This window comes from Medicago sativa, chromosome 3 (genome assembly GCF_051527215.1).
Source record: "Medicago sativa cultivar Bolivia chromosome 3, Bolivia_mono, whole genome shotgun sequence".
Classification (NCBI taxonomy): Eukaryota; Viridiplantae; Streptophyta; class Magnoliopsida; order Fabales; family Fabaceae; genus Medicago; species Medicago sativa.
In genome coordinates, this window is record NC_140751.1 from 95691004 (window position 1) to 95705452 (window position 14449).

Consider the following 14449-nt stretch of genomic DNA (forward strand, 5'->3'; position numbering starts at 1 on the left):
AAGGAAAGATGGAAAAACAGATAATATAGTAATAAAAAGATAGCAGTTCCCCCTCCTCTATGAACTTTAATCCCATGCACCCACTTACATTAAATGAAGAAATTAATTCCATTGAAAATTCCCAACTACACAAACACCAATTAGGTATTAGCATTAACTCTTTTCCACCCACCTCATGTAAAATCAATTTCATGAATTTCATAAACAAATATATATAAATAAACATACTAACACAAACTAGCCAATATTCCTAAACACAACAAAAACAACATAGTAAACACAATATTCTGCTGTTCCAACCATGGCTACTAACGAAGGTGACATGTTCTCAGCAGAGATTGTGAATCGTGGGATTGAATCATCGGGTCCGAATGCCGGTTCATTGACGTTCTCCGTTCGTGTTCGGAGACGGTTACCGGATTTTCTTCAATCTGTGAACCTTAAGTATGTGAAATTGGGTTACCATTATCTGATAAACCATGGTGTTTATTTGTTCACTATACCAATTCTACTTGTTGTGTTTAGTGCTGAGGTTGGTAGTCTTAGCAAAGAAGATCTTTGGAAGAAGATTTGGGAAGATGCAACTTATGATCTTGCATCTGTTCTCTCTTCTCTTGCTGTCTTTGTTTTCACTTTCACTCTTTACTTCATGTCAAGGCCACGTCCTATTTATCTCATTGATTTTGCATGCTATCAACCTGATGATGAACTCAAGGTATGTACTGTACACAAAAACTTTATAAATATGCAAATGCATCTATTTACTTACTATTTAATTAAATTAATTAACCAACATGTGGTTGATCCGAGTGGTAATTAAAAAAAAAAACTCAAGACACCTTTAAGCAAGTTAAGTGATATAAAATATTGTAGGAAAAAAATACACACGAGTGTTTTCTAGTAGCTTTAGAGTTTTTTATCTAGGACTAAAACGCCAAGGAAGGATTAGTATTCTGTTTGATTTTATTCTTACTTGAAATTAAAATGAAGTATCATTTTCTATGACATCAGATCACAACTTTAGGGAATCTTGATTTTATGTTCAGAGTTTATTTGATTAGAAAAAAATGTTTTCCATTTTCTATGTTTAGTTTTAATTGTAATTGTGGCTCATTTTTTCTCTCTTTCAAAACAGTAAAAAATAATCCTTTATATTATATATCGATGATTAATTTCTTCTCTTTTTTGAATTGCTTATTTAAAAAATATTATTTTCAATAAACATATTTTAAAAAATGTATCTTTTTATGATGGTAAAAAAATAAATTAACCTTTTTTAAAAAAGAAATCTCTAAATAATTAAATATTTAATTTTAATATAAAACAAACTGTCCCATAATTTTTATTTTTATTTTTAAAAAATTTATATCTAGAAAACCTTGTGTTGGTGGAAAATAACAATGAATTTGTTGCATGAAGGTATCTAGGGAGCAATTGATAGAGCTAGCAAGAAAATCAGGAAAATTTGATGAAGTCAGTCTAGAATTCCAGAAGAGGATAGTAATGTCATCAGGAATAGGTGATGAAACATACATTCCAAGATCAGTGATAGCATCAAGTGAAAACACAGCAACAATGAAAGAAGGTAGAGCTGAGGCATCAATGGTTATGTTTGGAGCACTTGATGAACTCTTTGAAAAAACAGGAATTAGACCAAAAGATGTTGGTGTTCTTGTAGTAAATTGTAGCATATTCAACCCAACACCATCATTGTCAGCCATGATTATAAATCATTATAAGATGAGGGGAAATATTTTGAGTTATAATCTTGGTGGTATGGGTTGTAGTGCTGGAATTATTTCTGTTGATTTGGCTAGGGATATACTTCAATCTAATCCTGGTAACTATGCTGTTGTTGTGAGTACTGAAATGGTTGGATTTAATTGGTATCAAGGAAAAGAAAGATCAATGCTTATTCCAAATTGTTTCTTTCGTATGGGTTGTTCTGCTGTTTTGCTCTCTAACCGTCGTCGTGATTTTAGCCGCGCGAAATATCGTCTTGAACACATTGTTCGCACACATAAAGGTGCTGATGATCGCAGTTTCAGGTACTTCAAACATCCAATCATATCTTACTATTTTGATATTTGCGTTGATATTTTAAAAAACAATGTTGTAACACATCTAATTGATAATATTTGATCAAATGTATGTATAAATATTTTTTTAAACCGTTGACGAATAGAGATCAAACATATCATAATTTCGGTTTAATGGAATACTTGTTACTATTTTTTTTTTTTTTTTATACTTGTTACTAATTTCTTCACTTATCAATTAAGCATGAAAGTAATTTTGAGTATCAATAATAATAAATTTATGGTTTCCCTTTTATGAGGGCATGGATAGTTTTTTTTTTTTTTTTTTAAGGGATGAGGATATCGATAGTTATTATTATAGATAGATTGGTCCATCATGGACTAAATTTTGTGTTGTACCATGCTATGTTTCATTTCCCCATATTTTGATTACTATTCTGTATTTTATGCCAAAAGAATAAAAACAGTCTCAATCAATCATCCCTAATGGAAAAGTGAGATGGAAAAATAATCAAAATAACTACTAATGGATTGTTTTCACATAACTACTAATAGATATGACATGTAATGTGTGTTATGAAAAAGAAAAAAAAAAGAGATTAAAAGAGGAATGACTGCATAAGAACGTAAAAGATAATGTGAAAGAAAAGTGTGAAAATATATCTAAATTCTTAAAAAACAAAATTCCTTTAAAGTTTAAAAAAATAAAAAGATAATGACAAATAAATGACCTAACTTTCATGTGGGCCTTGTGAATAAACACCAACAAAAGGAATGCTTTTGGATATGTGGTTACCAATATTTTTTGGCTTAACCTTTTGATAATATGAAGTTCGACAAATAAGTAAATAAAGTCTGACTTCTGATCGATTTAATCTTAACTGTAACACAAATGCAGGTGTGTGTACCAAGAGGAAGACGATCAGAAATTCAAGGGAATAAAGATAAGCAAAGACTTAATTGAAATTGGTGGTGAAGCTCTCAAAACAAACATCACAACACTAGGACCATTGGTCCTACCCTTTTCAGAACAGCTTATTTTCTTTGCTACATTAGTGTGGAGGAACTTCTTTGGTGGTGGAAAATCTGATAAAAATTCACCATCATCAAACAAGCCATACATTCCTAACTACAAACTAGCTTTTGAGCATTTTTGTGTGCATGCTGCTAGCAAAACCATTCTTGATGAGCTTCAAAAGAATCTTGAATTGAGTGACAAGAACATGGAAGCCTCTAGAATGACGCTGCACCGATTCGGCAACACTTCTAGTAGCAGCATTTGGTATGAACTTGCTTATATGGAAGCTAAGGAAAAAGTTAAAAGAGGAGACCGTGTTTGGCAACTCGCTTTTGGTTCTGGTTTTAAGTGTAACAGTGCTGTTTGGCGTTCTATGCGTCGTGTCACAAAACCTTCTTCTAGGAACCCTTGGCTTGACTGCATTGATGCATATCCTGCTTCTCTCAATTAACAAGCACTTTTATTATTATGATCAATCTATGAAATTGATCAGTGATGATGATTATGAAATTAAGACTTCTTTAGGATATGAAATAATGGTAGTTTTAGTTAAGTTGGTGTTTTAAATTTTAATTCCTGGCTTGTGATATTTATACTGTTACACTGAGGCATATATAACATCATGTGCCTTTGTTTTCTCAGTACTCTTTAAATTTTTAAGCTACTTTTTCTTTCTCATTGATTACTTGGCTTTAAATTGTAATCTGTTACTGATGCCTAACGTTTCTATGTCTCTTTAAAAATAATAAGACCATGTTTGGATCAAGAAAAATAGCAGGACCATATCAAATTATGAATAAGTTAATGGATGACTACATAAATCTAAGGGTGCGTTTGGATTGAGGGTTTAGGAGGGGAAGAGAGGGGAGGGTTTGTTTGTTTTTTTTTTAAGTTACAGACTATATAACATGTTTCTCTAAAATAAATTAAGTGTGATTAAAGTATTATATGATCATTTATCATGTTAATATGTTAACTCTTCAAAAAATATTTTATAGTGTCCGTAATTTAAAAATGAAATCTAAACCCTCCCCTCCCTTCCCCTCATAAACCCTCCATCCAAACACACCCTAAGTCTATATAATGGTACCCCCCATATATATTGCATGTTTTAATTTGCATTCCCATTTTTCTTTCTAGTTGCCCTGCCTCAACTGCTAAAATCGATTTGAAAGCATATTTGATGTAATTTGGATTGGGTTTAACTTGGATTTTTTAACTAATTCAATTTTATAAAATTCACCTGTAAGGTAGTCATTGTCTAAATTTTACATTTTCTTTTTATTCTCACAAAATTTGTTTAAAATTCATTTTATAAGCTTGGGCCTTATTTGTAGCTAATGTTAAATTTAATTTTTTTTCTCACGTCTCACACATGTTTATGTATATAATAAGGATGACCTATTAACATAAATATTATCTTAGGATTGATACTCAACTCTACAAAATTGACTTAAGATTGTCTAGAATTAATAAGTTCGGGCTAACATTGTATCTAGGTTATGGATGAATGTTTTCGCAAACATTTAAAATTAAGGACGTCTCTTTAATAATAGGTCCATATCAAATTATGAATAGTTAATGGATGGCTCATAAAGTCAATAAAGCCAATGATGCTAGAGATTTACTTTTCCCACCCTACTGCCTTCTCGTACGCCCTGCAAAAATTTCAAAAATACCCCTGGTCCGGATTTTGTTTTCCGAACCAGATTGTTAGTTACTTCCAGAAAATAAAATCCGGACCAGATGTTGTGCGCTTTTTTGTATCTTTCTTTGATGTCAAGGGTATCTGTTGACCGTTATATGAACCCCACACAAGCTGAAATGCTATTGCAGGGTTCATATGAACGGTCAACAATGACCATGACACCACCGACACCCCTAAAAAACTAAAAACATTTGAAGAAAATTGAAGAAAAGAGGTGAAGAGATTTCCGGAAAATTAAATCCGAGCAAAAACGATATGAATATTTTGTGTCTTTCTTTGATGTTAAGGGTCTCTGTTAACCGTTATATGAACCCCACACAAGCTGAAATGCTATTGTAGGGTTCATAGGAACGGTCAACAATGACCATGACACCACCGACACCCCTAAAAAACTAAAAACGTTTGAAGAAAATTGAAGAAAAGAGGTGAAGTGAAGAATGGAGGTATTTGTTGAAGATGAAAGCCTATTTATGCCTTAAGCAAGTCCTAGGTCATTAATACAGTCAATGAAAACGTGTTAGTGGTTGTAACAGTCCAAACCCAAATTAATGGCTCTCTTTCAAAAGAATCCAATCCGGATTTTACATTCCAAAATGTCCTTAGCCCTACAGGAAGTGCCAACTTTCCCCTCGTTCACCATTATCGCATTAATCCGGAAAGTATATTCCGGAAACCAAAGGTGCATTCCGGATTGTATATTCCGGAACGCATCAGTGCCATGGTCGGTGCTCTGCACCACACGTTTTTGTCAGTGGTCAAGTCAAAAAAACGTGTTTTACCACGTTTTTTGACTGCATTTATGGCTTCCCAACCATTTTTCACCCACCCCTCCCTATAAATACCCTTCCAAACCCCACCATTTCTCACACCATCCCTCTCCTCCTCTTCTTCCTTCTACAACCATGGTTTTCCATCGTTGGCCTTTCATAGATAAGGGCCTCGTTGAAAACTTTCAGGGTTTGTATGAACGGTCAATGAGCATGGAACCGCGCTGCAACGAAGGGCGGTTCATCTGAGGGTCATGTGGGTCAGTGTGGTTTTTAGCTTCGCCTGTCTGGGCGTAAGTCTGAGCACCCCCCACTCCCTCAGGGGCATTTGTTTCTTCTTCCCGCCCTCCTCTTCCCTCATCCTTTGGTTTTCCTCCAATAGCCAAGCTACTGCTATGTCCTATCACATAGCAGTGGTTAGGCTCTTAGGAGATTAGAATTAGGCTCTTAGGAGATTAGAAATAGATTTAGGATCTTATGTAATAAGCTTAAAAAGCTTGAAAATTATTGTAATGTATTGTTCATATATTATTAATAAAATGAGTTGTTTTTATGTTTGTGTCTTTTTATTTCTGTTTTTTATTTTATTCGCATTTTATTTTACGAATTGTAGAGCTTAAAATTGCAAAAGTTCTGCTAAAATACTATTCCGGATTTTAAAATCCGGAAACATCTGAAGAATACTAACAATACGTTCAGGAATACGAAATCCAGACTGGGGGTAAAATTGGAAAAAAAAATAAGGCGAGCGAGGAAAGGCATAGTGTGGGAAAAGTAATACTCATGATGCTATTACCATAATGCATGTTTTAGTTTGTTTTCCTATTTTTCCTCTACTTGCCTTGCCTCAACTACTTCCATAAATTTTTGAAATCACATTTGATGTGACTTGGGTTTTGGAACTAATTCAACACCCATAAAATCAAGTTATAAGATGATATTGATGAATGTCTATAATTTAGAAGTTTTTTTTTTTTTTTATAAGCTTGGGTCGTCAATGTGAAATTTGATTTTTTTTTTTTTCCAATACACTTATCACGTGGTTTTAAATAGCAGCCGCAAACGATATGAACTTTTATGTTAAGGTAGAATGAAAAAAAAAAGTGAGAAATGCGTTTAAAATTGCAGATATGATGTCATTGCAGAGACTTTAAAACCCGTAATATTGAGTCCGCAATTGCAATCGTAGATCATAATTTAAAACTATGATTATCATCACACACATAAAATATCATCTTAAATTATGAGTCACATTCAATCCTACAAAATTGATTATTCATATTTCAAGATTTATAAATTATGGATTAGATTTGTATCCAAATTATGGATGGATATTATCTCAACCATTGATTAAATATAATACAAAATATGAATTATATAGAATATTCAACTTGCTATCATAAATATATTGGCTAATTGTGTGGGGAAGTATTATCAATTAACCTGTCCTATACTCAAAAAATTATATCGTGCATGCAGAAAGCACCTCTTAACCGTTCAAACAAAGATTTTATTAGTGTTATAAATAAATGAATCTTAAGGTCATCATTCACCAATTCAACCCATCTCCTATCACTATCTCATTGCAATTTCCCAAATTACTTTGACCAAAATCAATTCCATATCAATGGCATTTCAAAATCCCTTAGTAGCATTTATTTTGTTAACATCAATATTATGTGTAATTAGTACTCGCCAAGCAAATGAGCCTGCCCCAAAATCTTCCAAAATGGAAGACAATATTAGAGGCAAGCAAGAAAGAACAAAGCATGGCAATACAAAAGAGTGAAGAAAGAGCCATTACTTGCGCGCCAAGTAAACTCTAGTTGATTTGTAATTTGAATTACATTTACATTTCATTTGTATTGCATGTAGTTAGTTACAGTTTTAGAGCTTATAAATAAGCAATCATTGTAACCGTTTTACACATTGAATCAATAAGAGATTTTTCATTTCACTTTCTTCTTCCTCAAGCTTCAAGCTTCATCCATGGCGTTTTCCATGGCAGTTACATTCTTAGATGGTATCAGAGCAAGTGAATCTTGCTCTGCTTCCGCATGATATAGATTGAACGTTATTCGGTTCATCTTTTCTCCTTCTTCGCATTTCATTGCGTTTTGATTACTCTGTTTCTTCGAATCTTTTTGCTTCTTTGAGATTCTTCGTTTGTGATTGAATCTTTGGTTCAACAATGGTGAGAAATAACAATAACAATAATCAGGATCAAGCTCTTGATCCTTACTACGTTCATCCTTCAGAAAACTCTTCAACGGTTACGGTTACGCCTCAACTAACCGGTGAAAACTATCACTCTTGGTCTATGAAGATGCGAAGAGCTCTCGCGATGAAGAACAAATTCAAATTTGTTGATGGATCTATACCTATACCAGAAGAGGATGATTTGTTATATGCAGCTTGGGAAAGGTGCAACAATCTTGTTCATACTTGGATAATCAATTCAATTTCGCCTTCAATTGCTCAAAGTGTAGTGTTTATTGAGAATGTTGTTGATATGTGGAATGATCTAAAGGATAGATTCATGAGAGGTGATAGGATTAGGGTTGCACAATTGCAAGAAGAGATTGCTAATATGAAACAAGGAACTAAGAAGGTCACTGAATATTTCACTGATTTGAGAGGTCTATGGGAAGAGTTAGATCAGTTCAGGCCTATGCCTCAATGTACCTGTCCAATTCAGTGCACTTGTTTTGCTATGAGGAATAACAAAGCTTTTCGAGCTAAAGATAGAATCATTAAGTTCTTAATGGGATTGAGTGATGATTATCAAGGTGTAACATCACAAGTATTACTGATGGATCCTTTACCTCAAATAAATAGGGTTTTCTCTATGGTACTGCAGCAAGAAAGGAAGATGCAGTACAATGTGGTAGCAACTCCTATAGATGATACATCATCTGGTCTTGTTAATGCAATGGATGGACAAAGACAATTTGGAAGAGGTAGAGGATATTCTTCTCAAGGAAGAGGAAGAGGAAATCCCAGAGTTTGCAGTTTTTGCAATAGAACTAACCATACAGTTGAAACTTGTTACAAGAAGCATGGATATCCTCCAAATTGGGGAAGAGGAGGAGGAAATACTTTTGCTAATGCTAATTTTGTTGAAGGTGAAGAAACTGAGTTCAAAGGAAATACTTCCACTGGGAAAAATGATGAAGGTGGAATGATGCTGACCAAAGATCAGTATCAAAGTTTGATTGCATTGTTAGAGAAAAGCAATGTTGAAGCAAAAGGTTCTACAAATATGATGAAGGCTAGCAGTTCAACTATGAATGCAGGAGGTAAATTCTTTACCAGTAATGCTAGATGCAAATTTGATGATAATAGCTGGATAGTTGACACAGGTGCTACACATCACACTTGCCATGATTTAAGTTGGTTTATTAGCTACTATGAAATTAAACCAATTAGTGTAACTTTACCTAATAAGACTATAGTGGAGGCATGTTATAAAGGAAATGTGAAGTTGACAGAATCCTTGCACATTCATGATGTGTTATACTTGCCACAATTTGCTGTGAATCTGATATCTGTTTCAAAATTATGCAAAGAGCAAGACTGTATACTGAGTTTTGAAGCTAATCAGTGTATCATACAGGACAAGAAGGATATGAGGAAGATTGGTTTGGCTGAAGAAGTGGATGGCCTTTACCATTTGAAGACTATAAAAGAGTCACAAAATATTGCAAAGATTTCTAGTATTTCTGCTTTACAAAATAAAGATAGTAGTTTAGTGCCTTCAGGAATCCTATGGCACCTTAGACTTGGGCATCTATCTCATGATAGAATGCAATGCATGAATAAACTGTACAGTTATATTTCTGTAAGTTCACATGTAGCTTGTGATGTTTGTCAGTTGTCTAGACAAAAGAAGTTGCCTTTTTCCATCAGTTTAAATAATGCACATAACATGTTTGATCTTATACATGTTGATATTTGGGGACCCTTCTCCACTGAGTGCATACATGGTTTTAGATATTTCTTAACTATTTTGGATGATCATAGTAGGCATGTTTGGGTTGCTATGTTGAAATCCAAGTCAGAAGCCTCATCAAAAGTTAAAGGTTTTGTTTGTATGATAGAAAATCAGTTTGAAAAGAAAATCAAATCCATTAGAAGTGATAATGGTCCTGAGTTCTTATTACAAGAATTTTATGCTGAGAGAGGGATTTTACACCAGAGAAGTTGTGTTTATACTCCTCAGCAGAATGGAAGAGTTGAAAGGAGGCATCAGCACATTTTGAATATCAGCAGGGCTTTAATGTTTCAGTCCAAGTTACCTAAGAAGTTTTGGTCCTATGCAGTTTTGCATGCAGTGTATCTCTTGAATAGAATACCAACCAAGTTACTTCAAAATAGGTCTTCTTATGAGCTCTTATATGGACATGCACCTGACTTAAGTCATCTTAGAGTTTTTGGCTGTCTCAGTTATGCATCTACTTTGCCAGTTAACAGGCACAAGTTTGACCCCAGAGCAAAGAAGTGTGCATTTCTGGGTTATAAATCAGGCATGAAGGGATACATCCTGGTTGATACTTGTAATAATGAGATTTTGATCTCCAGAAATGTGAAATTCTTTGATTTAGAGTTCCCTTTTCACTCAAAATCCTTGAATCCTCTTCCACATAATCACATTTATCTAGATAGTAGTCATGACTTGTCTGACAAGGCACCTGCTGTCACAACTGAATTTGTTGAAGATATTTCACACATTGAAGATGTGTGTAATGATGATGACCCAGAAGAGATTGTACATCAACACAATAATGTTGAGGATGTTCAATCAGCAACTGTTAGAAGGTCACAAAGGGTTAGCAGGCCCCCTTCTCATCTGCAAGATTATGTTTGTCAGTCCAAAGATTACTCTATGGCAAACTATGTGTGCTATTCACAGCTTGCATCCCATCATCAACACTATGCTCTCTCCATTTCACATGATATAGAGCCTACTACTTATCATCAAGCTTGTCAAGATTCCAAGTGGTTAGTTGCTATGCAGAATGAAATTGAGGCACTCAATGCCAATCATACTTGGAAGTTTGTGGATTTACCCCCTAATGCTGTTGCCATTGGAAGCAAATGGGTCTATAAAATTAAAAGACATGCTGATGGAAGTGTAGAGAGATACAAAGCTAGATTGGTGGCACAGGGATACACTCAAACTGAAGGGTTGGATTATTTTGAGACCTTTTCTCCTGTTGCCAAGTTGTCAACTATCAGAGTTCTCCTGGCACTTGCATCCATACATGGTTGGCATCTTCACCAATTGGATGTAAATAATGCTTTTCTTCATGGAGACTTGAATGAAGCTGTGTATATGAGAGTACCACAAGGAGTTTATGCTCCTAAGTCAGGCCAGGTCTGCAAACTCCTCAAATCCTTGTATGGTTTGAAACAAGCAAGCAGGCAATGGTTTGAAAAACTCACACAGTTTCTTTATGCACAAGGTTTTGTTCAGGCTGCTTCTGATCACACTTTGTTTATCAAATCCACTACCTCATCCTTTACTGCACTCTTGGTATATGTGGATGATATTATTCTTGCTGGTACATCTCTTACAATGTTTGATGAATTGAAGCTTGCTCTTCATCAAACTTTCAAGATCAAAAACCTTGGGCAGCTCAAGTTTTTCCTTGGTCTTGAGGTGGCTAGATCTTCCAAAGGTATTACTCTATGCCAGAGAAAATACTGCTTGGAACTCTTGGAGGATGCAAAGCTCACCAACTGTAAACCTGCAAGTACTCCTCTGGATCCTGCAACACGTTTGCATCAAGATGGAGGTTCTCTTCATCATGATGTTTCTGGTTATAGGAGATTGGTGGGTAGGTTGCTTTATCTCACTACTACCAGGCCAGACATAGCATATGCCACGCAGCAATTAAGTCAATTCATGGCTTCCCCAACTGTAATACATCATCAGGCAGCTCTTAGGGTTTTGAGGTATCTTAAGAGATCTCCTGGGCGTGGTTTATTCTTCCCTCAAACCTCTGATTTGCAGTTGTTGGGTTTTAGTGATGCTGACTGGGGAGGATGTATAGATACCAGAAAATCCATTTCTGGGTATTGCTTCTTCATTGGTCACTCTCTAGTATCATGGAAGTCAAAGAAACAAAGCACAGTTTCTTGTTCATCTGCAGAGGCAGAATATAGGGCTTTGGCTTCAGCAACACGTGAATTGCAATGGATATGCTTTCTTCTTCATGACTTACAACAGTCACCCTCTCGTTTGCCTGTGTTGTATTGTGACAATCAAAGTGCACTTCATATATCAGCTAATCCTGTTTTTCATGAGCGCACTAAACATTTAGATATTGATTGTCATCTTGTGCGCGAGAAGCTACAGATGTGTTTACCAAAGCTTCAGGACCACGCCAGTTTTATGAGTGTATCAACAAGCTTGGGATGCTGGATATTTACCAACCTCCATCTTGTGGGGGGTATTAGAGGCAAGCAAGAAAGAACAAAGCATGGCAATACAAAAGAGTGAAGAAAGAGCCATTACTTGCGCGCCAAGTAAACTCTAGTTGATTTGTAATTTGAATTACATTTACATTTCATTTGTATTGCATGTAGTTAGTTACAGTTTTAGAGCTTATAAATAAGCAATCATTGTAACCGTTTTACACATTGAATCAATAAGAGATTTTTCATTTCACTTTCTTCTTCCTCAAGCTTCAAGCTTCATCCATGGCGTTTTCCATGGCAGTTACATTCTTAGAGACAATATTGGAGAACTAGAGCAACAAGCTCAAGATGCAATAATCACAACCGTTTCTGAACTTAAATATGCTAAAGAATTCATGGAATTTATTCCAAGGTTAAAAACCTTAGCTAATTTAAACGGTGAACAAGGTACCCAAGTTGATCAATGTGTTGGAGGGTTAACTACTGCAATGAACAATGTTCTTATGGAAGTAGAAAAAATGAAAAATTCATGGCCATCTATGTCTTGGGGAACCGAGACATTGCAAAATGTGATGGATGTTATGTTAACTTATAATGCTATATGTGATCATGCACTTGAAGGTGTTGATGGAACTATTAAACTTATGGTTCAACGTAAGATTGAAGATGTTGCTTTGCTTACCAATGATGTTATACTTCGTGTTGCTAAGGTTGTATGGCATTAAGGTAATTGTTACAAGGAAATCTTGGCATTTCCAACTAAGAAACGAATTATATATTATATGTAATAATAATGTAATAAAGCTTATGATATATGCGTATCATGAATAAATAAATGATTCCAAATCATGTAAATACTTGCTGAATTAAATAAATGAAAGTCTGGTTTTCTTTTATAATTCTGGGTTTATTTAAGGATATAGTTTAATTAATTACAAGGATTTGGACATTGCATGCACAATTTAGTAAATTATAATGATTTTTTTTAAGAGACAGCGCATTTAAACCGCAACCCTATGGAATTAGTTTAGGACATTGGGTAGTAGGTGCACTTAACTTGGCTTACTTGTGGCCTAGCCCACAAGTATAGCTTACACTAGAATACGAGCATCCCTTACAAGCATGAGAAGAATAAGGTTAGAATATTCCCTAAAAAAATAAAAGAAAAAATAAGGTTAGAATAGTCAAATAGTTACAAATAAGAGACCTTATTTTTCCACTCTCCATATATCTTAAAAAAAAAAATACATGAAGTATATCTTTAAATTGTGCTGTCTATTAAAAAATGGTTAAAATTCAGAAGTATATTTCCATATGACAAATCATATGGTTCTCTTCAAATAATGTTGTTTATTTCCATACAAAAGAAATAGACAGCTCATTTCTCTTCAAATTTAGTAAATTGTATTTTTTTGGGAAGTAAATTGTGTTTTTTCTATCGAATGTATATGTTTCCCTAAGACAATGTTGATATAGTGTCCAAAATAAAAGTATTTGATATTGTCCAATGCTGTGAATGAAGGAATCAATTTCAATAAGGTAGTTTTCTTATTAGGAATGACTCAAGGTCACTTTTCAAAATAATATAACATGTACATTATATTTAAATGTAATATTTGGGTGTGTGTGAAAATTACATTTAATTAATAATTTTATAATAATAATCTAAAATGTCGTTTTTGCTTTGAACTATTGCATTTGTCTAAAGCACTCCACTAAAAAAATCCGTACACCGGAAGAACTATTGAATATTGCGAGCTTGTTTCCACTTTCTATAGAGCCATTGTTTCTTGCTTTTGCCTTACTTTCCCTTTCCCTTTTAAAACTTTTCCTCCTCTTTCTAATTTTCATTTTTTTTTTTTGTAATAATTTCTGATTTTCTTTTAGTCTGCCTTTGAAGATATTCTAGGAAAATAATAGGCGTGCTTGTTTCAGATTCTTTAAAAATTAATTTTGATGTCTTGGTTATAATTGCAAGTGTTTTTCATAAACAATTTTGCTGTAAAAAAGATTTTTATGCTGAAAATGAATAGTTGTTTTAACTAGCTTTTGAAGAAAAAAATGTTTATTACAAGAAAGAAAATAATTACAAAATCTTATTTTATAATTGTAAACAAACTCAAAATAACATTCTTTTCTCAAGAATCACTAAAAAATACTCTAAATTATTTATATCAAAATTTATATCAAAACGATTGTTTTTAAAAATATATAGAAATTAACTAAAACATAAATGATTTTTTTAAGAATCTTAAACAAGCGGTTTCAAAAGTTAGGCCTGCATTAAGAAAACTACCACATAGCGAGTTTTCTTTTCTCCTTTTTCAATCACTCTACATTGTTTCATTCATTTTACTCTCTCTTTTACCTCCTACTCAAACTTCAAATTATCAGAGTTTTTTTCCTTTGAGAACCGAAAGGTTAAAAAAAAAAAGAATTGAAAAAACAAAACAAGAAGCTAAACATTTGGGAAGAAAACACTGATGGCATCTGA

The 14449-nt window shown here is 33.9% G+C and overlaps 2 protein-coding genes across 2 annotated transcripts; both read left to right on the forward strand.

The window, feature by feature from the left end:
• The first annotated feature begins 243 nt into the window (after window positions 1-243).
• KCS10 (3-ketoacyl-CoA synthase 10) lies at window positions 244-3735 on the forward strand. Its single transcript, XM_085756319.1, has 3 exons — window positions 244-715; window positions 1420-2048; window positions 2938-3735. Exons 1-3 carry the CDS (start codon window positions 302-304, stop codon window positions 3506-3508), a joined length of 1614 nt encoding a protein of 537 aa, XP_085612445.1. The 5' UTR covers window positions 244-301; the 3' UTR covers window positions 3509-3735.
• A 3344-nt stretch (window positions 3736-7079) lies between these two features.
• LOC146942350 (uncharacterized) lies at window positions 7080-12854 on the forward strand. Its single transcript, XM_085756320.1, has 2 exons — window positions 7080-7280; window positions 12271-12854. Exons 1-2 carry the CDS (start codon window positions 7160-7162, stop codon window positions 12678-12680), a joined length of 531 nt encoding a protein of 176 aa, XP_085612446.1. The 5' UTR covers window positions 7080-7159; the 3' UTR covers window positions 12681-12854.
• Window positions 12855-14449: the final 1595 nt, after the last annotated feature.